The sequence below is a fragment of the Piliocolobus tephrosceles genome, chromosome 10, assembly GCF_002776525.5.
Source record: "Piliocolobus tephrosceles isolate RC106 chromosome 10, ASM277652v3, whole genome shotgun sequence".
Lineage (NCBI taxonomy): Eukaryota > Metazoa > Chordata > Mammalia > Primates > Cercopithecidae > Piliocolobus > Piliocolobus tephrosceles.
The window spans coordinates 16,335,082-16,361,127 of NC_045443.1; the positions used below are offsets into that span (position 1 = coordinate 16,335,082).

General features: G+C 36.2%; 1 protein-coding gene across 1 annotated transcript in view; it reads right to left on the reverse strand.

The window, feature by feature from the left end:
* Positions 1-26,046, reverse strand: part of SLC15A5 (solute carrier family 15 member 5) — a 92,440-nt gene that overhangs the window by 24,431 nt on the left and 41,963 nt on the right. The window contains exons 6-7 of the mRNA XM_023226205.1: positions 11,788-11,976; positions 4,335-4,466 (exon numbers count right to left, since the gene is read on the reverse strand). Coding sequence (XP_023081973.1) covers positions 4,335-4,466; positions 11,788-11,976 — 321 coding nt within the window. The remainder of the gene's footprint in view (positions 1-4,334; positions 4,467-11,787; positions 11,977-26,046) is intronic.

Below are 26,046 nucleotides of genomic sequence, written 5' to 3' on the forward strand. Positions count from 1 at the left end.
AACTTGCTTACCAAATTTGCAGATGACACAAAGCAAGTAAAGATTAGTAATTCCCTGGATGACACAGAATCAATTTTCAAAAATGTCTATTACTTAGGATGATGGGTTGACATTTAGTAAAGATAAAAGTAAAGTGCTGCATCTAATTAGAAAAAAGAACTGTGATGAGTAGAACTGAGCTGAAAGCAACTCCTGAAAATTAAAAAAAGTTTCACGTTTTAACTGACCATAAGCAGGATGCAACTATGAAAAAGTCAACAAAATCTCTGTTGACATTCAGAGAGAGAGAGAGAGAGAGTCCAGGTTGATAAAAGTAACATACTTATCTTGATTGTACCCATTTTGTACCCTGGTTGTACCCATATTATCTTCAGTTTTGGAAGCCATATTTTAAGAAAGATACTGATAAGCTGTTGTTTGTTTAATGGATGGAGGGGCCTTGATAGTGAAAAATCAAGGAATCATGCAATATGAAAAGACAGGGGTGGTTTGTCTATAAAATAGAAGGGGTCATGATTGCCATCTTTATTGAACACTATGCATATTAATTGCTTAATCTTCAGAACAACATAATGAATTATTTATTGTCATTACTGAAATAGAAAGTGAGAACACATAGCTAGACTATCTGGATTCAAATTCAGGTGGTATGACTCCAGAACCTATTCTCTTAACCACTATACGATATTATTTCTCCAAGTATTTATCAAATGTTTGAAGAGCTGCTATGTGAATGGAGAATCGGACTTACTCTGTGGAACCTAGTGATCACTAGATGGGCACACTCAGGTTATATCTCAAAGTAGAGAATTTTTCTCAGCACTAGATTATGCTACTACGTCTTCTGTGTTTGGTACAATGTTAGACTAGTTGAGATCTAAGGCAACATTCAACTCTATGATTGTAATTTATTGGGATTATAATTTGATATAACACACTATTATTATTAACTGGAAAGAATACACTTAAAAGAAGATGTAGCTTAAATTGATTAGTGGTAATTTAAATAGTGTTCTCTTGAACACAGTTTAGAAAGTGCCCCACCCTGCAACCCATCTTGCTAAGATGTCCTCACCATGTGTCCCTGGTAAATTTCCTTTCATGGGCACCAAATTGTGCCAAAATTATATAAACTTTTGTTTCTGCACCTTTGTACTGTATCTAGACTATTATCAATATTATACAGACCTCCATCCACGGAGGTTATATTGCAAAAGTAACAAAAGTCTTTAAAAACCTTTACATCTGGGGATTCCTACAAGTTGCTTGGTGTATTGAAATCAATGTTGGAACTGGTTTCAGAATGCCAAGAAGATTAGATCTCTGTCAGCCACCGGTTGTGATGACTAGAGAACTTGACTTCATTTTTTTTCTGCCTGAATCATTACATTTAAAAAGCGAGAATAATAATATAAGATTGTTGTAATACATGCAATAATGCATGTAAAAGCTCCTACTCTACTATATAGATTGCCAGTAAAAATTTAGATTTTCAGTGAAATGCTTTTGTAAGAATAGTTGTGTGATTTAAACATTTGCCTGGATTGATTTCTGGGAGGTAATCTAAATCCTTTCAACTTCTTGAGTGGTTGGAATGTCTGTTATTTATGGTGGGACCCTCAGCCCCACCTGATAGTTTATGCTAATGAGGCAACTCAGAATGGAGAGGGCCCATAGATAATTTATGCTAATCAGATGACCCGGAATGGAGAGTGGCCATCCAGGAAGACCAACCACATGATCAGACTTCGAGCTTTGAGCCACATATACCAGCCCAACTTCTGGGGAGCAGAAGGAGGATGGAGATTGAGCTCACAGTGATTTAATGAATGGTGCCTATGTGATAAAGTCTCAATAGAAACGCTGGGCACTGAAGCTCAGGTGAGCTCATCTAGTTGGCATTATTCTTTTTTTTTTTTTTTTTTGAGATGGAGTCTCGCTCTGTCGCCCAGGCTGGAGTGCAGTGGCCGGATCTCAGCTCACTGCAAGCTCTGCCTCCCGGGTTTATGCCATTCTCCTGCCTCAGCCTCCCGAGTAGCTGGGACTACAGGCGCCCGGCTAGTTTGGCATTATTCTTATATTGATGCGGGTAGTGCATACCTGAGGATGAAGGAAGCTCCACATTTGGAACCCTCCCACACCTTGTTCCATGTGCCTCTCTCTTTAGCTCATTCTGATTTGTATTCTCTGGCCATAATAAACTGTAATTATAAATATTGTACTTTTCTAACTTCTGTGAATCATTCTAGCAAATTATCATACTGAGGGAGTCTGTGGGGATGCCCACATTTATAGACAGCTTGTCAGAGGTGATGACAGCCCTAGGAATCTCCAAACTTGTGGCTAGTACCTAAAGTGCGGGTAGTGGCCAAGTGTGGTGGCTCACACCTGTAATTCCAGCACTTTGGGAGGCTGAGGCGGGCGGATCACGAGGTCAAGAGATCGAGACCATCCTGGCCAATATGGTGAAACCCCATCTCTACTAAAAACACAAAAATTAGCTGGGTGTGGTGGCAGGCGCCTGTAGTCCCAGCTGCCCAGGAAACTGAGGCAGGAGAATTGCTTGAACCTGGTAGGTGGAGGTTGCAGTGAGCAGAGATCATGCCACTGCACTCCAGCCTGGGTGACAAGAGTGAGACTCTATCTCAAAAAAAAAAAAAAAAAAAAAAAAAGTGAGGGTAGCCTTGGAGAGAACTTAGCCAAGGATGTTTGGTCTAACTGGGTAAGTTGCTTAAGCATGCATATGAAACATTTAAATTTATATAAAAGATAAACTAGTAGTAATATTTGACTTTGCAGTTCTTCATGTATATGTCAAATGTGATTTGATTCTAGAAATTTTGTTTTAGCAAATTTTTGGAAATATCTTCGCTGAGTAACGTGAAGAAAGGAAACACATTCAACACTGAAAATGTTTCAGGTGTGAATATATGTTAAGAGTTTGCAGGATTATCTTACAAAATCTTAATGCCAGTGCTTTGTCTCTAGCTTATGTACAAAGAATCTGAGCACTAGAAAAGTTGGCAACTTGCCGCCGTTCACACAGTTAGCTATCGCAGTTTGAATTTGAGTTCTTTGAGAACCGGACCATATCTCACACAATTCCATGTAGCACACGACCTAGTATGTAATAAATACTCAACACACAGTTCATCTTAATTTTCTCAGATAACTGAGGAAAGGGCAGAGGGTGACCTCGTCAGTCATCAATCAAGGATTAGTAGGTTTCTCCCCAAGAACTTTGCTATTATATCTATCATTGACTTTCTCACTTTTAATTTCATTGCTTACTTGTACCCCTGGAAATTTCCTGAGGGCTTGCAAGTGTTTATTTTGCTTGCCATGGTATCACCAGTGTCCAATATGGTGCCTGGAACAGAGTGAGTCCTTGATAAATATTTTTCGAATGGAGATTTAGTGTTAAAAGGAGTGTCTCACTCATAGAAGTTGATTTTTTCCATGGTTCGAAAGCAGGTAAATTAAATTTGTCTGTTATAAGAGAATAGAAACTAACACTTTCTTTACATCATTTTCAGTGCACACCTATAAGTATTTTTGAAAGTAGAGAATACATTCGTGATAATTTCCATAAAATAAGCAAACATACATTAAAATTAAATTAAAGCTATATTAACATTTTAGAACAAAATTTCAAAAGTCCGGATTTAAAATACAGCCAAAGTCATTTCACTGTGATGGCTGATCATTATTGTCATCCTGTCTGGCTGTTGTTTTTTCAACACATGCAACCAAAGAGTAGTTCTTTAAAATTTGCTTTAATCAAATATTTGCTTTAGTAGATACTTTAATGTTTCAAATAATGTCTGAATTTTTCAGATCAGTTGTTTCTCCTGACCAAAATCTCTACTGGGAAAATTTTAAAATATCATTTATTATTCAATTCACAATTTCTCTTTGATTGCATAGACAAGAATTGTGGCAAATCATGAGGGAAAAAAAGATCATTCAGGTACCCTATCCCCTATATTTACACAAGTCTTACTTTTTCTGAGGACTGTCTATGCCAGCTGTGAGGCATTATTGCATATGGCCTCATTGAAAGATCTAATAAGAATATAATGACCAGTTTGTTTTAAAATACACTAAGGACAGCATGACATTCTGTAATTACCTCCTCCTATCAAAAGAAAAACAATTCCCAGAAATTAATGAATACAGCAAGAGTGTACTTCCTATCTTAATTCTATCTTAATTGCAAAAGTGGATCAATTAAAAAAAGACTGCACTGGCAAAGCCCCTCTCTTAAGGTTTGGTCTCCCCGTTCCCTAGTCATCAACTCAATGTATATAAGCACGCCACGAACCTATTTTTACCTTCTGAGATGAGATATACCAACTCCACCAACAGTGCCCCTGTGAAACAGCCAAATCCATTGAACAGTGTCAGAAAATTCATGGAGGTTCCTCTGACGGTGCTTGGAACAAATCTGTATGATATTATGGAGACTGAGAGAAAAAGAGAGGTCAGAATTTAGAACTTTCTCCTGAAAACTCTTTTCATAGAGACTGTTCAAATTGATGTTGATCATATATCAAAGAAAATTTACTGATACAGTAAAAATTTGGGTTGGACTTTGTTAAGGTTATTATAGTAAGATGTACTGTGATACAATTTACAGATGTCTTCAAGGAATAAAATATGACAAAATATACCTTGACTCAGCTACAAGGAGAATTTGATTACTTAGTAGTTGAGTGTCCTAATGTATTCACCCTAATTTCACTCCAAATTGAATATTTCTGATAAATTTTGATTGAGGTGTGGCCTCTGTCAGATCATATGACAATCTATCAATTCTGTGATTCTGTGTAATTCATTAGGTTCCTTATAGAAAACTTGTATAAAATTTGCATCCAGGTTAAGAGCATGGGCTCTGGAGTTGGACAAGATAGTATTAAAATACCATGTCAGCCATCTACTATCTCTGTGATTTTAGGTAAGTGACTTAAACTTTCCAAGCCTCAATGTCCTCCTCTATGAAATGGGAATAATATCATTATTCACTTTCAGAGGTGCTGGGACACTGACCTGCAATACTACATGTAAAGTGCTTAGTCCAATGCTGACTTGTAGGTCCTGAATAAGGGTTAGGCATTTTTGACAGTATTAATCTTATCAAACTGAGTAGCTTCTACTCTACAAAGCCCTTAATATGCATTATCTCACTTCAGCAGAGGTGCTCAGAGAGACAATAGCCTAAGCATTGGGTCTCCAAAGTGGTTATCTTTCCTTCCCAAGTCATTTTTTGGGCGCCAGTAATGATGGTAACAAGACGTTAAAAAAACCACAAAAATTTTTTTTTAAAATTTTCAATTGAAAAAATAGCTTTCTTTTGAAATCAGAATAGATGAAAATAAGTATATGAGATTTTGTACACACCATATAAACATAATGTATTAAAATGCATGACAATCTTAGGGATATGTCTTAAAATATTTGATGTTTATTGTAATATGATATTTGGGATTGCTTCAAAATTATACAACAAGAAGGAAAAAAGATGTGAATGAGAGTAGAGATGAAACAAGTTTTGGCTGTGAGTTGAAAATTACTGATTCTAGAAGATGGATACAGGAGAGTTTATTATACTAATCTCTAATATAATGTGTGCCAAAAAATTTGTAAGGAAATACACTGAATAATATTAACAGTCTTAGCTTTGAGTGGTTGAATTGCTGGATTTCTAATATTCTTCTTACCCTTTTGTGCTTTGCAAATATTTCCACAATGAAATCATCAATAAATATTACAGCTTATTTTAAAAAGAAAAGTGATGATAGAAAACAGATGGGCAGTCTTGTGTGGCTTAATAATGGAGATATGTCCAGAGAAATGTGTCATTAGGTGATTTTGTTGTCGTGCAAACATCGTCGAGTGTACTTACACAAAGCTATGTGGTCTAGCCTACTACACGCCTGTGCTACATGGGCAGCCTATCACTCCTAGACAATGAATCTGTACAGCATGTGACTGTACTGAATACTGTTGGCAATTAGAGGACAGTGGTATTTGTGAATCTTAACATATCTAAACACAGAAATAGTACAGTAAAATATGATAGTATAATCTTATGAAACCACTGTCATACACCAGATCCGTCATTGATCAAAATGTTGTTATGTGTTGCATAACTGTACTGTAAACACTAAACCTTTAGTTTCCTTCTCTATGAGAAGTAAGAGATCTTATTATCTCCTCCCGCTCCTCTCTGGAATACTTACCCCTGTGTTTTTTGTTTTTAATACTTTGCCACAGCAAAACTCTGCATTTACCAGAACTTTTCCATGATCTTACTAACACATGATGTAAATGTATTAATGCTCCTTCCTTCATTAATGTAAAATTTCTGTTTTACTTTCGGTGTGTCCTCCACATGTTTTGATTTATTTATCCCATCAACATTTAAAGGAGTCCCGCTTTGTGCTTCAGGAAAGTGGTGAGTGCTGGAACTGATAGGTGGGAAAAGGCATCAGTTTAATCTTTCCTGGACTTTAAACTCTGCAGCAGAAACAGCACATTATTTAATACAAAGGGCAGTGCTAAATGCGCACTTTTCCCACAGATGCTGATTGGAGATGAAGATAATAATGGTGATAGGTAAAATACTGTGGAGAAGGGCTTCAAATATTGGTGGCAAGGTAACACAGCTCTTTGTGTAGTACCAATCACCAGCAGGAGCCTTGGAGTATTTTCAGAAAGGTCCAAATAGGAGTATGAGAGGAAGCCTGAATAGGCTTGTAAACTTTCCTTTCCATAAGTACAAGGAGACAAGCAATGAGCAGAAAAAGTAAATAGGCCTATTTCTTTCACTAAGAAAAAGCAGAACATACAAGCCCATTATTACCTTGCTAGTTAATTATTAATCCTATGCTTTTCTCTTGCTAGAACTTCTGGTATGGTATATAATTCATGAACACACTTTGCCAGCTCTCTGCCTGCTGGTTAATATCTCTTTGGTGTCATTTTAGTCGTTTTTGAAAACCTCCAGTTCCCTTTTATAGGACTTAGCTTTTCAAGTCCTCGATTCTTCATTTTTAGGCATCTACTTGCGTGTTCTGATCTTTTGAAACTTTAGTGATCATCAATTTGATTTTTTTTTTTTAGGCTCCGAGATATTCCTTTTAGCCCATTACAATGTAGATAATATCAACAAGTCTGTCACTATTCTAAAGTTCTCATTTTACTATGAAAACACAATAAAAAATATTCAATGTGTATGTGAAAGCTGGTCTTCTTGCCAATGAGCCCTAAAAATGTGCCTCTAGGTAGTAGCTGGTTAGTGCTTGCAAAGATGCCACATCACAGCATATGCGGAATCTTCAAAATATAGGGCCATAACCACCTTCCTAAGGCACTTGGTACTGGGGACTTATTGCTGGAAATTTCTTTTACTCTAGTAGTTTTTAAGCAGTTGAAATGTGTTTATTTTGTTTGGTGAAAAGTTATTTTGAACATGTGGAGAAGAAGTACCACAGTCCCAGAAAATGGAACTTTATCCTGTTGCCATTTTTAGACCGTTATATCTCCCTTAACTCTAAAAATACTTCAGCTTTCAACCTTATATTATCAGATTATATCATCTACTTCTCTTTCATGCTGTCATCTGCCAATCTATAGGACATTTTCCTCTTTTTCTCAAAGTTGTCAGTTCCTCTCTCATTGTCATACTCTCTGGTACTACTCCTGCCTTAATGCTTGGCAATTTTACTATACATATAGATCATCCTTCCTACCTTCCATCCTTTCAATCTTGGTTGTCCAGTTCCTTGACCTCCAATGTCCTCGATCTCCAATCTACCTTAACTTCCACTCCACTCACACCCAAGGTCATGACCTATGCCTTGTACCTCAGCCAGTGGTTGGCCAACTATGGTCAGGTAATATTCAGCTTGTCACCTATTTTAATAAAGTTTTATTGGAACACAGCCGCACTCATTTATTATATGTTGTCTATGGCTGCTTTCGTACCACAATGACATAGTTGAGTAATTGTAACAGAGACTGGCCTGCAAAGCCATGTCTTGGATCAATAACTGTACCCACTCCATAATCACAATTTTGTGCACCCTTCTCTGATTAGAGCCTTCTCTTCTTCCCAACTTACTCTCTACTACTCAACCACAGAAATGCTGTAAGCTCTACAACGGCAGAAATTTTTGTCTTATTTTTTTTAACTTATTTTTTTTAACTAACTTTTTTTTTTAACTAACTTAATTTTTTTTAACTAAAGCTTTGAGAGCAGTATAGGCACATTGTAGACACCCACACAGTATTTTCTGAATAAACAAACATAGGGTATGAGACAGATGAGATGTGCACTACTACAATTAAAACATAATTTGAAATGTTTTCTACTGCTTTTTTTTTTCTAGCTCATCTCCAATGTATAACATGTCTTAGTAGGGTAGACTATGTCTACTGTCATTTATGGAGTAATTCACTGTGTTTCCTTGCTCAATGCCATCAATGTAGGACATTGTCAAAATTTTGAATCATGTATTTTTATTGTACCATATAGAAATAGCCATAGATGTCATTGATTTGTTTCTTCAAACAAAATGTATTTATTGATCACCTATTTTGTACATGCACTTTTTGGGAAGGAGAAACATACATTGACATCAGGAGTGTATAGTCTTACAGTGCGAGGCAGGCAATGCAAATATAAATAAAGTAATTTCAGATTCTGAAAAGAGCTATTTAAAAAAACCAGGGTAATTAAATGGAAAGTGATGGAATGGTCAAAGAAGCCCCTCCAAAGAGATGACCTTTGAGAAAGCTCAATAATGAGAAGAAGCCAGTCATTTGAAAACAGAGGAAAGGGAATTGTCAATAAAGGAAAAAGAAAGTAGAAAGGCCTTGGGGTAGACAGAAATCTGGCAACTTAGAAACACACACATTTCTGGGATGTGGTCAAGGGACAGAATGTAACCAAATGTAGATGGAACAACCCGCGGAGACCAAATAGTGTGGAACATTATTCACCATTGTGAATAATTTATCTCTAAAACCCTACTGTGGAATTTCAAGCAGGGAAACGATAGAACCTATGTTTTGAGAACACCACAGCTGTTTTGAAGAGAATGGACTCACGGGGCAGGAGAGGAAGCAGGGAGAAAAGTTCAGAGGCTCTGGTCAAATTGGGGCTGGAGATGATGGTGTTGTAGGCCAGGAGGAGAACAAAGGGGATAGTGAGATGTGGCCAGATTTAAGTTCTATTTCAGAGTAAAAACGAGGACTTGCTGTTGGATTGGAGAGGAGAGGTGAGAGGAAAGAGATGGATCTAGGATGACTCAAGTGAGAGACAGTTCTGCTTACACTGCCAGGTGGTTTATGGCAGAAAGAGCTGGGAACAGGACACCTGTACTTCTGTTCTAAGTCTGATACTATTAATTCATGTGAAACATGATAATAATATTAGCTTCGTGAAAAAGTAATTGTGGTTTTTGCCATTACTTTTAGTAATGATAACAACACATTATAACTGCTAATTATTGAATGCTGTCTATACATGGGGCACTATGGTTTTTGTTTTACATAAAATCTTCCACTTAGTCCTTTGAACCACTCCCTGTTTTATAGATGATGAGAAAAACCCAGAAATGAGGAATGATTTTCCCAAACAGAGTTAGTCAGTGACAGAACTGGGTTTGAATTCAGGTCTGTCTGACTTTAAGACCATAGAGCCTAACCTCTATGCTGTACTTTCTCCTAGAAGGGTAATACTTGATTTTATAGTTTGAAATACCCTTTCATATTTTATGTCATCTGATTTTCAAGGAGTAGTCTCATTCCCATTGATTCTTACCCTATCAATGCTGTGATATAAAGAAGAATAAAATTATTTCTATTTTAAATATCAGAAAAATGAGGATTGGAGGTTAAATGAGTTCCCAAGTTTATGTAGGCAGTAATGGAAAAGCTAGATAGCAGATCAAATTCTTTTAGTCCCTGGCCCATGACCCCAACAGCAGATGAGTCAAGTGACTTAGACCTCAGTTAGACCTGATTTCCTGAAGAGTAAATCAAGGAATAAGTGATTTATAGTACATGATCTGCCTTTTTCACAGTCATTGGTTTTGCTGTACCTCTCTGGCTTCTGTAGGTTGAACCACTATTGCTAAGCTGGCTAACAATTTCCTCCACATAGTCACTAATTACCTTTACTCATTATTTACTCTAATCCAGCCCAGAATATTGTGGCTGACTACTTCCAACACAGTTTTGGGAATAACATCAGAGAACATCACAAATTTTTGTGTAGTAGCATTGCTTTACACTTCTTTTGTCTTCCTTGCAATGTTGAACAGTGAGGTCCCCAGTATAAAATCACATAAAGTAATTTATATATGCAAAATATATGGAATGAAATGATATAAAATTATAAAAAGAAGTCTGAGACACACATATATATGAATATACTCCAACTTAATTTTATTTTCATTGTTTAATGAATTGCCTTGGTATCATAAGTATGTATGTGTATAAATACATATTTATTAAATATTTATCTTTAAGGAGTTTGGAAACAACTTTGAAGATAATAGAATCATTGAAGATTGTAGACACAGATGGAATGGTTAGAGTTGTTATTTAGGATGATTACTGTAAAATCCATGTGCCGGTTGATAGAATGGGAGAGATATTGGAGGTCAAAAGATAGTTAGAAGTTATAAAAATATTATCCATAAAGTATAATGGGGGCTTGAGTTACAATCAGGACTCCTACACGAAAATTTAAGGAGGATAGAAACAGATGTAATCAATTACACTGATAAACATATGTACACACACATTACTGTATTGCAAGAAATAACTGAAATACTGTGATAAATTGTAAAGTGGCTAGTTTAATTAATATAAGCAATCTAGATAATTCAGAAACCCTTGATATTTAATAAACTTATTTTGAACCTGTCTTATGAAACATTAGTGATCTCATTTAATCTAGTGTAATTTAATTCAAAGACATCAAGTTATCTGGAAAATTGGCTTAAATTTTCATTTCATTTGCATGTTTATATACTCTCAAAGAACATTAAGTGTCATTTTTGGAGGGGTATATATGTGAGTTGTTTTTTTTGAGACGGAGTCTCACTCTGTCGCCAGGCTAGAGTGCAGTGGCGCAATCTTGGCTCATTGCAACCTCCGCCTCCCAGGTTCAAGTGATTCTCCTGCCTCAGCCTCCCGAGTAGCTGGGACTACAGGTGCCTGTCACCACACCCGGCTAATTTTTTGTATTCTCTGTAGAGACAGGGTTTCACCATGTTGGCCAGGATGGTCTCGATCTCTTGACTTCGTGATCCACCCGCCTCGGCCTCCCAAAGTGCTGGGTTTACAGGCATGAGCCACCGGGTCTGGCCCTGTGAGTTTATCTATGAGTGAGAATAGGGGAGGTGAGAAGAGGGAAGGGAGAAGAGAAGAAAGTTTTCATCTTAGTGTTCTGGAGTTGTCCTCTGGGTTTTAGCAGAGATTTTCCTCCTGTGGTGTGTCTGACAAAATGGTTATTGCCTTTAACCAGGTTAAAAATCTTTTGTTCCATCTGCATCCAGGCAGAATTGATAATTGTTCTGTGCATGGTAGAGGAATGAGGAGAAATGAAATGTTTGTGAAAATGAAAGGAATAGATAAATTTGCTTGAAGTGTTGTGGGAACTCTCTAGGGGGTGAATAGATGACCTACCACTTTAATTGTTCTGGTTGAGGTGATGTGTTCTGTGTAAAGGTTCAGTGCATTCTAACATTAGTTGAAGAAGTGTTTACTCACGAGCTGGGTTTACCAGTGTTTCCGCCACTCCAAGTAAAACATACTGAAGAATCAGGTAGAAACAGGGCATGGAGGAAACAGTGAGAACTTTTCCTGAAAGGGGCTGCTCCACTGGAGGGAAATGTTTTCTCTGTATTTCAAAGAAGCCAGCTATCATCACAGACAATGCAGCAAAAAGATTCCCAGCAACTGAAGGAAAATAATGCAAAAGAAAAAAAAGTTAAAGGAAGAGCTAGAGATTCATGTAATAGGCTATAACATTTCTTACCCATTGACATTAGATGTTTCCTCAGCATTTGTTTGCCCTCGGGATATCCAGACTCCAGAGAACTGTGCTGTCCGGCCATCCAGTGCTTAGGCTCTGGCCTCAGAAAGGACTGAATTGACTTCCTATTCTCTGACTTCCCCGGCTTATAGGACCTCAGGTCAGTAACATAACCTCATTGTCACTTTCTCAACTCTGAGGTGGGATTAATGACGCTTACTTTGTAGGGTGCTTGTGACATTTACATAAGACAACTGATACCTGCTGGGGATTGGTTCCAAGACCCCAAAGACACCAAAATTCCTGCTGCTCAAGTCCATTATATAAAACAGCTTTGTATTTATTTGCACATAACCTATGCTCCTCTTCCCCTATTCCTTAAACCATTTCTAGGTTACTTATAATCCCTAATACAATGCAAATAGTATGTAAATAGTTGTTACACTATATTGTTTAGGGAATAATGACAAGAAAAAAAGTCTATACATGTTCAATACAGACGCAACCATCTATTTTTTATTCAAGGTTGGTTGAATCTACAGATACAGATCCCTTGAATTAGTAGCAATTATTATTGAAGATAAAGCAATGTTTCAAAACTTTTATTCCCAGATAAGAGATATCATCCTAGATAAATTTCATAAAAAAGATATGAGTCAAAAATGATTTGGAGGAAGTTCAAATATAGAATTATCTTTATATATAGTTTTAATTATTATTTTAAACATGTTTTTGACATAAACTTAAGGTATTATTGATCCTCAGTTGTCTGTCATTTCTCTGATTTTCACAGAGAAGGTAAAACAGCTATTAGAGAATTATGGACTAGAAACTTTTGTTTAGAAAAAAATTCTTAAAGAGGTAAATTAGCTAAGTGAAGAGTGTAAATGCAAACAATTATAGCAGTCAAACTCTTCTCTTCCTTTTACTTTTAAGGAATTATCTAGAAGTTTTTTGTTGAAATTGAGTAGGGAATTTGTTACAGAGTCTATATCTACTCTAACCATTCCATTTCTCCATTTAGCATTCATATTACTGGACTTAATCCTGTCGTTAGAGTGGAGGCAAACTTTAACTTGATGGAATTTATTTGAAATTTACAGATAGTCACATTTTGCTAACTTGCATAAAATTTTAGATAAGGCAAAGCTTTCAATTCGGAAAAATCAATCTAATGTTTAAATAGCTTAGTGTTTGTTTTGGTTGATAGAGAAACTGGTAGGTAATTTTTTTGATTATATCTCAGAATTTAAATATATTCATAAAGACTGTTCTTTCCAGGGTCCCCAAGAAATCAAAGGTGTAAAAACGGAGGAAACCTCAATAAACTTCAGTTCAAAAATTTGAGGAATTTTTAACTTATTACTATTTTAAATTAAGGCCTATAAAGGCTTATTCATAGTAAAGTAGAGATTTTGGTTCTGTAAACAGCTCACATAAATATACATTTCACATATTACCTGACATTAAGGCCAAATTCATTATATAATCACATTTATCAAGATTATTGCACACATTACAAACTCATCAGAAAGAGTGCTAATATGTCAATTCAATTTAATATTTGCTCTGTTCCTGTTATATGCAAGATAGTATGCTCAGCACCATGGGGGATAAAAGATGAAAAAAGTCCGTTCCATTGCAGACTCATATTCTATTGGGGAGCATCAGGAGAAGAACTTATTGCTAGTTGGAGAAGTGAGAGACATCATTTTATGCTTTTAAGAAAGAAGGGTTTCAGTATGAAAAGGTGAAGGCAGCACACGTGGCATGAACAAGGGGACAGTGTTGCGAGAGCATCAGACAGATTTTCAGGATGACGATATGCTCAAGTTATTTGGGAATCAAGGTAGACAATAGATTGGGGGGTCTGATCATAAGAAGCATTTAATACACTTTTAAGAAATTTGAAAATTACTCTGAAGATAAGAGAATGAAGATAATAGAATCATTGAAGATTGTAGACACAAGTGAAATGATTACAATTGTTATTTAGGATGATTACTCTAAAGGGCATGTGCTGGTTCGTAGAATAGGAAAGATATTGGAGGTAGGAAGATAGAAGTGATAAAAATAATCTGGTAAAGTATAATGGGGGCGTAAGTTACAATCAGGGCTTTCACTTCAGGAAAATATAAGGAAGGTAGAAACATAAAATGCAATAGAGTGCACTGATAAAACCATAGCAACTGAAGCAAAGAGCAAGGAGGAAGCAGAAGTTAGTGATGAATATGAATCCAGGTGACTGGAAAGATGGTACTGGTAATATAAGTAAGAACCATAGTAGATATGCGAAAAACATGAATTTAATTTTGAGTTGAGTTGGAGGTACAAAGGGGTCATCTAAAGAGAAACGATCAGAAAACAATTGAAAATGTGTCATAGCCCAGAAAATTGGGTGAATCAAGAGAGAAAAACTAATGAGTCATCTGATTAGAGTCGGAGTTTAGGGCCAGGTGAAACTGAAAGAGGACTGGGGAGGGACAGTAGAGAATATCTAAGCAGTGCCTTCAAACATGTTTGCATTTGGAGCAAGACAATGAAGTAAAACGGCTGAAAGCAAGGTCAGAAAGATAGGTCATGTATAAGAAAAGGTTTCAAGGAGGAGGATATACAACGTAGAACTTTTGATCTTTCTCTCTAATTCTTCTCCTTCACTCTTCTGATCTCTTTCTCATCTGTGGTCCCCTCTCTTCCCCCTACCTCCAAATACATCATTAAGTTCTGTAGATTTTGTTTCCAAAATACACTTGACCCTTGAACAATATGGGTTTGAACTGCTCAGGTACACTTATATGCAGGTTTTCTTCTACTTCTGCCACCTCTGAGACAGCAAGACCAACCTCTCCTCCTGCTCCTCCTCCTCAGCCTACTCAGTGTGAAGACAGTGAGGTTAAAGACCTCCGTGATGATCCACTTCCACTTAATACAGAGTAAATATCTTTTCTCTTCTATATGATTTTCTTAATAACATTTTCTTCTCTGTAGTTGACTTTGTTATAAAGAATACACTATGTAATACATATAACAAAAATATATATTGTTTAAGTTATTAATATGGCTTTCCATCAACAGTAGGATATTAGTACTTAAGTTCGCCGGGGGTCAAAAGTTACACGTAATTTTTTTACCGTGTGGGGCTTGATGCTTCCAACCCCTGCGTTGTTCAAGGGTCGACTGTGTATTATAAATCAGTTTGCTTCTATCCATAGCCACTGCCATCATTCCAACCCAAGCCATTCTCATTTTTAACTCAGATGATGTGCAGTAGCATATTAACTGATCTTCCTGTTTCCACTCTTGGCCACCTCTAACCTATTAAGCATCCGGCAGCCAGGTTGAACTTATGTAAATGTAAATTGAATATTACTCCTCAGCTTAATTCCTCTATGGGTGTCCACACAGTTAAGAAGAAATCCATAATTTTTAACATGGCCTGTGTGATCTTGCCTGTGCTTGTTACTCCAGTCTAATTGCCCACTGCTTTCTACTGTCTAACCAGGTTTCAGCCACAGTAATCTTTGTCTTTCTTGAATATCTTAAACTCTTTATTTTCCACCTTAGGGACTTTGATTTGCTCTTCACTCTGTCTGAAACTGTCCCCTGCTTTTTACCTGTCTAATGCCTCTTTGTCTTTTAGATACGCACTTTATAATCTAAATTAGATCCCATAACATCCATTTTTTTCACTATACTTACTACAATTTGAAATGAAATATTTTTAGTGTGTTCATTTGTACCATGTATTTCAATTGCTTAATTGGAAGATTCACAAGAATTGGATCTCAGTTTGTTTTGTTTATTAGTCTTTACTACCAAGAAAAGGGCCCAGGTTCACAGTAAGACACACACACACACACATACACACACACACAAATAAATAAATGACCACATTTAATATTTTAAGAGATAGAGGATAATAAAACATGTGACAAGTCAACTCTATTGAAGAATGGATTATCAGTTACCTTTTTACACTCAACAGGACTCCCATGATGAAATCAGAAAGCAAGGACTTGAACAATGAGTGGGTGGTGAGTATGTGCAAGTCGTGTCATCTTATCTTCTAAGAAGTTTGGTGTGCAGAGAAGGAGAAAGCTACACAAATTGCTTAAGAAGTTAGCAGGATCACAGGAGGCTCTTTTATAAGATGTGAAAGGCTTAGTCATGTTTGTATAGATGGAAGAGGAGTCAATGGAGATGGGAAAAATTAAAGATATATGAGAAAAAAAATAATATAGAAACATCCTGAAGTAGGTGAGAGAGAGAAAGGGATTAGGGGCCCAAGTTTAATCCCAGCAAGGAAAGAATAAAGTTATCCTCTAAAGGAAATGTAATGTATAGAATGTTTAGAATGCAGAGAATATTGACAAACAGAAAAGTGAGTTTGAGGACATATTTACCATATAATCTTATTCTTGCAATTTAGAGAGGCTAGTCACTTGGTGAGAGTGAGTAGATGGGAATGAAATTGAGAGGATAGAGGGGTAAGTTTCAACAACCACTGTTGATGAGTTTAAACTAAAGATAGAGTCTACAATAGAGCTGGTTACTGAGGTTTGCAGCTTATTTTACTGAGCTCTTTTTTTTTTTTTTTTTTTTGTCCTAATAGTGCAAGAGCTGAACTATCCCAGACAATAGAAGCACAATTTAATACTTGTCCCATAGGCTTTGCTTTTGACAATTAAAATGATGTTAAATTACTCAATTTGTTTACAAAATTTAGATGAATTTTTAAATATTTACACCAAGAGAATAAGACACTTGAGTATTTTTTATTTTTTAATTCTTAAAAAAGACAAGGCCGGGCTCAGTGGCTCATGCCTGTAATCCCAGCAGTTTGGGAGGCTGAGGTGGGCAGATCACGAGGTCAGGAGATTGAGATCATCCTGTCTAACACAGTGAAACCCTGTCTCTACTAAAAGTACAAAAAAAAAAAAAAAAAAAAAATTAGCCTGACATGGTGGTGGGCACCTGTAGTCCCAGCTACTTGGGAGGCTGAGGCAGGAGAATGGCCTAGACCCAGTAGGTGGCGCTTGTAGCAAGCCGAGCTTGAGCCACTGCACTCCAGCCTGGGCTACAGAGTGAGACTGTCTCAAAAAAAAAAAAAAAAAAAAAAAGACAAAAAAACTTTACATAATTATGTTCTTCAAGGTTTAGGACCTAGATAATGGCCAAGTATTTTTCTAATTAAATAGTCTCCACCAGTGGGCTGAATATGATTCTTTTTTTTTTTTTTTTGAGACGGAGTCTTGCTCTGTCGCCCGGGCTGGAGTGCAATGGCTGGATCTCAGCTCACTGCAAGCTCCACCTCCCAGGTTTCTCCTGCCTTAGCCTCCCGTGTAGCTGAGACTACAGGCGCCTGCCACCTCGCCTAGCTAGTTTTTTTTTTTTTTTTTTTTTTTTTTTTTGTATTTTTTAGTAGAGACGGGGTTTCACCGTGTTAGCCAGGATAGTCTCCATCTCCTGACCTCGTGATCCGCCTGTCTCGGCCTCCGAGTGCTGGGATTACAGGCTTGAGCCACCGCGCCCGGCAAATATGATTCTTATTAGTTATGTAACTGTGGACCAGTCACTTTACCTTAAAAATTCTCAAGTATCTTACAAAATTTGGTATTAGATAATGCATAATGGTGAAAATTCTTTGCAAGCTGGAAAAGAAAGTTGTAAAGAATTATGCAAGTTTAGAATACTTTTAAGATCCTATTCTACAAAAAGATTTTTATCTACATTTCAATATCTAGAGCAGTTTAGGGACTTCCAGTTAAGATGGCTGTTGACCACACAATTTTATTTTTCTTTCTCATGATTCTAATTAAATGATGGCAAAGAAATTTGGAAAAGGTAAAAAGTCGGAGGAAGAGAAAACATTGGTGGACAAAAATTGAAAAAAAATTTAGAAATTGGAAAGAGAAGTGATAACTGATTTAGAAAAATAAATGAAGGAGCTACAATCTAAACTGACAGCTGAATGAGAGACTGAAGAAGCATGACCCTAATCCCCCTAATCCCCTGAGGAATCATTTAGAAGCTCATGACTTGAAGGCACCAGGTATTTCAGAAGGTGGGGTAAGACTCAGAAGGAAAACTGCAAGGACTGGTTGAAAGTCTGCGCACTGAACAGTGAAACTGTCAAGTCTCCATTTCTATCCCCATGAAACAAGGTAAGTACATGTTCCATCTCCTCCTCCGGTAAGAGACATGACTTTGCAGAATTTAAATAGGTGTGACTTTGGATTCAGAGAAGGCTGAGGCTGAAAATGGAAAACAAGTAAAAACCAGGATTTTGAATGATGAGACATCCTCCATTCGTATCTGCACACAGCCTTAGTTTCAGCACTAGGAAGTATGCCTCAAAGTAGGAGGCTGAAGAAATCTTCTCTCAATAAGCTGAGTAACTCCATTAAAAGATTGCTGCATGTAATAGCTGGGGGGAGATCCTCATAATAATATGACTGGTTCCTTGCCAAATGATTCTACAGAGAAACCCCATAAGTCTCACTTATGTACAAAGTCATATCATCCTCAGTAATACTATTATTTTACAGTCTATAAGAATAGATATCCAAAGATCACCAGACATTCGAGAAAAGCTTCCCATGTGAAAAACAAGGAGACACGCAAACAGGAAGTGGGGGTAATCTGTAGTTAATGCAATCAATAATAAGTAGCTATGAAAAAAGAATAAGAAATCTTAGAAACCAAATATAACTGCTGAAATACAAAACTCACAGAAAATTTGCAAGATGAAGTCAAAGAAATTTCCAAAAAAAAAAAAAATAGAGAAACAACAAAGCAAAAAAGGCAGTAACAATAAAAATCAACCAAATGCATTTATAGACATTTGAAGAGAAAATATTGAGACTTATTGAGTTATTTTAGGAAGATCCAACATCTGATCAATAGGAGTTCAAAAGGAAATACAAAGAAAATGGAAGAAAGAAAACTTTTTTTTTTAATAAAATTTTTCTAAAGTACAATGGTTGAAAAAGACCTTTATCAAGGTACAGTAACATGAAATTTTAGAACAGCATGGAAAGAGAGAAGAGCTTTCCATTTAGGAAAAGCAATTGTAACACAAGAATGAGCATCAGAAAAGCAATGGACTTCTGGCCAGGTGCAGCAGCTTGTAGCTATAATCCCAGCACTTTGGGAGGCCAAGGTGGGAGGATCATTTGAGGCCAGGAGTTCAAGACCAGCCTGGGCAACATGACAAAACCCCATCTCTACTAAAAATACCAAAATTAGCTGGATGTGGTGGCACATAACTGTGATCCCAGCTACTCGAGAGGCTGAAGCACAAGAATTGCTTGAACCGAGTAGGTGGAGGTTGCAGTGAGCCAAGATCACGCTACTGCACTTTAGCCTGAGCTACAGAGCTAGACTCTGTCTAAAAAAGAAAAAAAGAAAGAGAGAAAGAGGAAGAAAGCGAGAAAGAGTAAGAAAGAAAGAAAAAGAAAGAAAGAAAAAGAAAAAGAAAGAAAGAAAAAGAAAAAAGAAAGAAAAAGAAAGGAAGAAAGAAAAAGGAAGAAAAGCACTAGACTTCTCAACAGTAATTCAAGTTGCTTTCTTTGGTGTTCTTTTAGAATTTGAATTCCATGGGTATCTTCCAAGACACCCCTTATCCTAACTAATTTGAAGTAATTTCGATTTTAAAACTATCATGCACTTTTTTTATGTAAAAATGCTTATATTTTATGAAGGAAAGTTTGTGGCATTGTCAGCAAAAGTGTAGACAAGGGTCACTATTTTTTTCCTCTGTAAAAGGCCAGTAATAAATATTTCAGACTTTTGAGAAAAACAACAACATTGAGGATAAGTTGGTACTTATGTAATGAGAGAAAACAAATTTCTATGATTTTTAAAATTGATAAAATTTAAAAGTATTACTTTTGGAAGGGTGATGCAATTTCACTTAACTGGGGTTCAAAGGTGTTTTCTATTATCAAATCAGTTGCAAATGTTCATCTGTGTAAACCATTCTTACCATGCAAGTCATACAAAAACAGATAGTGGGCCAGATTTGGCCCATGAGCTGTAGTGATTGGCTAACCCCGGTTTAGTCATCAGCTTTTTTTTTTTTTTTTTTTTTGAGACGGAGTCTCGCTCTGTCGCCCAGGCTGGAGTGCAGTGGCCGGATCTCAGCTCATTGCAAGCTCCGCCTCCCGGGTTTACACCCTTCTCCTGCCTCAGCCTCCCAAGTAGCTGGGACTACAGGCGCCCGCCACCTCACCAGGCTAGTTTTTTTGTATTTTTTAGTAGAGAGGGGGTTTGACCGTGTTCGCCAGGATGGTCTCCATCTCCTGACCTCGTGATCCGCCCGTCTCAGCCTCCCAAAGTGCAGGGATTACAGGCTTGAGCCACCGCGCCAGGCCTAGTCATCAGCTTTTATTGCCTGTTACCGAACTTTCATTCTGGCCTAGTGAGAAATTGTGGCATTTTATCTGGGCCACTGCTGCCTATACACATGCATGAAACTTGAGAGAGCAGTCTTTTGGTCGCTTTCTTTGTCTTTGATACTGAAAGTGTCCTCCTTGACCAGTAGTGTAGGTATCACCTGGGAGCTTGTTAGACATGCAGAATCTCAGGCTCTGCTCCAGAACCACTGACTCAGAATCTGCATTTTAAATTAGGTCTCTAGATGATTCTTGCACAAATTAAACTACAAGAAGCACTGCTCAAGCATATAACACTATCGGGCCTGATCTAGCAAAATCCAGTGAAAGACAGTTCTCCAGAAAATTTCAAGCAAAGCACACATACTGAGTTTATTGTCTTAGTTTGCTTGTGCTGTTACTCAAAAAAGTCTGAGACTAATTTATAAAGAACAGAAATTTCTTTTCTCACAGTTCTAAAAGCTGAAAAATTCAAGGTCAAGGTGTTGGTAGGCTTGGCTGTCTGGGGGGTGCTGCTTTCTGCTTCCGAGATGGCACCTTCCACATGGCAGAAGGTAGAAGAGCAAATGGAATGAACTCTATCAAGCCCTTTTATAAGAGCACCTAATCCCATTTATGAGGGTGGAGCACTGATGACTCACTCACCTCCCAAAACCAACACCTCCCAATACTGTTGTACTGGGGATAAATTTCAACATGAATTTTGGAGGGAACAAAAACATTCAAACTGTAGCACTCAGTTACCTAGGTATTTTAGGACAAAGCATATTTTAGGATATTTAAAGATCTATGTTTGCTTTTTATTTGCTACTGGACTCTGGTGCCAATAAAAACTAACTTTCTTAAAATTTAAAGCAAAGTTTGATTCCAACCTAAATTTAATCCACTCCATTTTAAATTCGTAACTCATATGAGATAATAACACACCCAAAGCAGAGTGCAGTTTATCAGAATGCACACATTTTAAACCTCTAGCAGATCTGTACTTACAAGATAAAGCACAATGGTTGCATAGGAGATATTATATTCAGATATATAATGTGTGTTTCAATATTGCCTGTGTGGTTGCAGACAAGTCCACAAGAGTCTTGAAGCTCTTATAATTTATGCTATTATTGAACCATGTAATAATTTTCCAAATTAGTCTACAATGAAATAAAAGACATTCAGAATTTATTCAAACATTAGGGTTGCACTTGTGATTTCATAATGAAGCTGAACTTCATACTAAAAAAGTGGGCATGTTAAGATTCTTTAGGTATTGGTATAAGATTCTTTAGGTGTAAATTTATTCACTGAGAAAACTCTGGGTTTCTGTGGATAGTGTGATGTTTGAGTTTCTGATATGTAAGCTCACAACCTTAAGTATGAAATTCTATTGAGTCCTTGAGAAATTCCCCTTGGATCCATGATTTTGGCAAATTCCCAGAATGGGAAATTTGCTCAGTGTTAATATATCAATCAGTGTTCATGAACTACTCTCATAAAGTCAGCTATAATTTTATTGTCTTATGTATGTGCTGCCTTTGGGGAAGATATTTGTCACTCACTTTTTAGGGTGGCGTTTGTTTTTTATTTTTATTGTTTTCCCCTATTTGTGGCATGTTTCTAAATATATACATAAAACATGACATGTCATATATATATATATATGACCCTCTTATCTTTTGTTTCTCTGTAGACCATTGGAATTCATTTCAGAAGACCCAGCTTCCGTTTATGTTTCATTTCTGAATGTAGAACAGGTAATCATTTACACAGAGATAAAATACACAAAGGTATCGCTATAAGACATCAATTATTTGCTTCAGATTACATATTAGATGATCTACTTCACCTCTGATTTAATCCCAACTTGATGTTACATTTAAGAATTGAGAACACTAACGTGCTTATATCAAACAAATGTACAACCAAATGAATGACTTATTCAGGCTAGATGTTTACAATTCATGGGTTACTTCTTTTGGTGTTTACACAGTTCCTCCTATCAAGTATTTTACAATGGGTACATACCGTGATGTTTCTTGGGAAAATGTATCAGTTTGAAAGCTATATCAAAAAATAATTTTCCCTGAGATAATTGAACTTGCAATGAAAACAACTGGATCCCTGACTTGGTTTTTAGCTTAGCAACCACTTTGGTTTCAACCACTAAAAGAACTTTATACGACTGCCAATTATTAGAACTAGTTGAAGTTACTGGGACCTACACTGACTGTGTCTATCATAAAAGACTTTTAGCTGGAACTTGAATTTTCATGTTTTTATTTTAAAGAAAAAGGTATTGCAGTTATGTGAATATATTTCATCTACATTTCAATTTAAATGTTATTTAAAAGCCAAGATAATTGCTACCTACTGTGTGGTACACTTCTGCTTTGTGTAAGCCGTAATAACAATCTTAATTAGGCTAATTTTTGTCAGATTAATACTTGTGTGTGTCAGCACTAACTACTGAATGCTCCATATTGCAGGATTTTAATTAATGTTAAGGAAAAGAAATACTCGTAGTGTAAACATTTTTGAACTAAAAAAAAGATAAAATGAAGCAAACCCAATTATGACAGGATAAATTACAACAATATCATTAGTTCTGGATTTTTAGTGAATTAAGGTTGACTTAAAAAGATAAATCCACACAAGTGTAATATTAAGAAAATGCAGCCGTGAATAAAACACTTTGAGCCTATGAAGTCTCCGCTTTTCACAGTCTTGGAAGACCTAGAGATTTTTTTTTTTTTAATAGTTGGAGACCCCAACATACTTCTTGACCTCCATAGGTGATGAACTCAGGAATGTTGTATCTTGAATCAGAAACACCTTTGTCATTGCATTGCTTATGAGCTAGATAAAAAAGTAAGTTTATTTTTTCTTTATAAATTTCTAGTTTGACCAGCTGGGTAAGATTTCCCCATCTCTCACCCTTGGTTTGGGCTGTGATTTTGCATGTCAAACATTAGGCATTGTCATTGACTTTACCATCTGCCTCCTTAAACATGACAGTCCCTGGAAGGAGAATGCCTGAATGTGGAAGGGAGTGTGAGAGTATAAGGAGTAACTGCCCATTGTGATGACAAAAGGAGTTTTTCAGTTACTTCATAGTGCTAATTGGAAATATCAATAAAGATGCCAAGCTAATATCAGTACATTAACTTCTATAATCTAACAGCTACGTTTAGCTGCTAAGCAGAATAGTAATAGTAATAATAATAATAGTAATAATAAAGTTTTGCCCTTAAAATTAGAAAACCTGTTCAAATGACACTATCTTTGTGACTCTGATCTATTAAATGGTGATTTATCATGAGATTAAATGTAATATATGTATGAAGGTACCTGAATTCAAATTAGGAACTTATAAATATATGTTCATTCATAATTCATATACTTACATACTTCACCCACATTTTCAGGCATTTGAGTTCAAAGTGAAAGGTAACTTTAATATTAGACTAATTCAATTATGTAAATTAGTATCAAAAAAGTACCCCAGATTGGTACTTTTATGTCCCGATAAAACTTGTTAATCTTTCATAATCATAACCAGAATATGGAAAACTTAAGCAAATATCTAGTTTAAAAGATGCATATCATCGCACTTTTATATTCCCACAGCAAAACATTATGCAAATAAACATACAAGTATGCAAATGAATGAATGAATGGAGTGGGGTTCAGAAACAACTGAAGTCAGTATTCTGTACCCAGTGGAACATAGCTTAGTTTCTTTTGAAGTGGGTCTAGTTTTTCCTTTTTCCTGTGCAATAGATCTTGTTACCAGTCTTGAAGCGGAATATTTAATTCATTAACAACATCACACAATATACTAAATAACTCTGTCTAACTTTTCTAAATCCAGAAAAACATACTCTTCTTTAGGAATAGATATTATTTCAAATATGCGGGAGTAGAGAATTGTCCAAAAGAAAGTTGCTTAACTTTAAAGTGAATTTAAGATTTCTCATTCTCGGCAAGAATTTATTTTAGCCATGCTGTATAGAATATTTTTCTAAGGTATTCAAAATTTTAAAATAGTAATTAAGCATGATTTGGAAGCTCAGATTGGGATGTTTCATGATAGTGTACAAAACTGCCGAGATTTTTGGCACTTCACAGTATGATTTTACTCTTATTTTGTCCTGCATGCATTATGTTTCAATCATGGACTTGTTGAAAGTATATACAAACCATGTCTTACTTTTCCTTTTTTATCTTCATTGTACCCATGCTAATCCTGGACATTCGCCAAATATGTGCTGACTTTTGGATTTCTACATTGGCAGACAGAAAAGCACTTTTTAAGACTTAGGGATTGTCAAAACCTAAAGATTTATAGTTTGCTAAAGCCTATTACAATAAATAAAGATGGGGTTACTGGCTTAAGAAATACATCACAAAAGGTTATGTACTAAAATCCTCCTCTATAATTGAAGATGATAAAAGAAACTAAGGTGAGTTTAGTCACTTTTAGTTCTAACCAAAAATAAACCCACTCCATGATGTGATGTTGATTGATCTGGTAGATAAAAGAACAGGAAACACACACAGTGAAATGTAACTTCTGTAAACAGAGAAGCAACAAGAACTATCTATGACTAGAAAACTGCATAGTCTCCGCAGATTATTTCAAAAGAAGAGCTTAAGAACAAGAACAGGTTAACTGAGAGAAGAGAATCTTCTATATGCCTGACCTTGACTATTTCAATAGAATTGTTTCTCAAGTAGAGGATAAGACATTAGGTTACCATTGCATGATATTACTTAAGAATTTCAAACTTCCTTTGCTTTCTGTTTATGCTCACCAAACAATTAAATGTGTCCCCTATACATGATGACTCATAATAATAGCTAACATTTATAGAGATTTTGCTATGTGTCTGGACTATGTTCTGGGCACTGAGGTCATCCTGAGTGATTTCAAAAGTTTTACAGAACAAAACGATCCAAAATTTATCTAGGGTATGTCCCTCAATGAACAAAATAAGCAAACTAAAACAAGAAAGTTTCAGTGGCTTTTTCAAAGTCACCAGGAGCAGTTCAGTGGCAGAGTTCTCTGATTCTTAGATTGAAACTTGTTTTACTGCACCTTCACAGTTCTCTTGTTCCCTGATGGTGTCGAAGGAAGTCAGGCAGAGGAGAGTATGAGCAGAATGGACTTCCATGCTTCTCTGCCATTTCAATCAGGTAAATTTTATTTTATGGTCTATTGATTAGGTTCTGAGAATGATATCCTAAATTGTTTCACTTTAAAAAATGATTAAAAAGCATTACTTCTATACCACTTACTATTTGATAAAGTAATATATCAAAGCTGTAACTCACAATACTAATCCTTAATCAATTTGATTACTGATTCAGAAATTAAAATGATCTTTTGAAATTCATTAACTGTGTTTATTTTTAAGAACGTATTTGACATAGACTTAAGGACTAAGGACTGCCTGACTTTAAGAATTGGTCATTTGGTAGTGCTGGAAATTTCACCATTCTTTATATCAGGTGTGTCTTCTGAGGCAACATAAACATAGAAGGATGGGAAGAAGATGGGACACACGTCTGGCTAGAGATTTGGGAAAATGGATGTTATCAGTCACA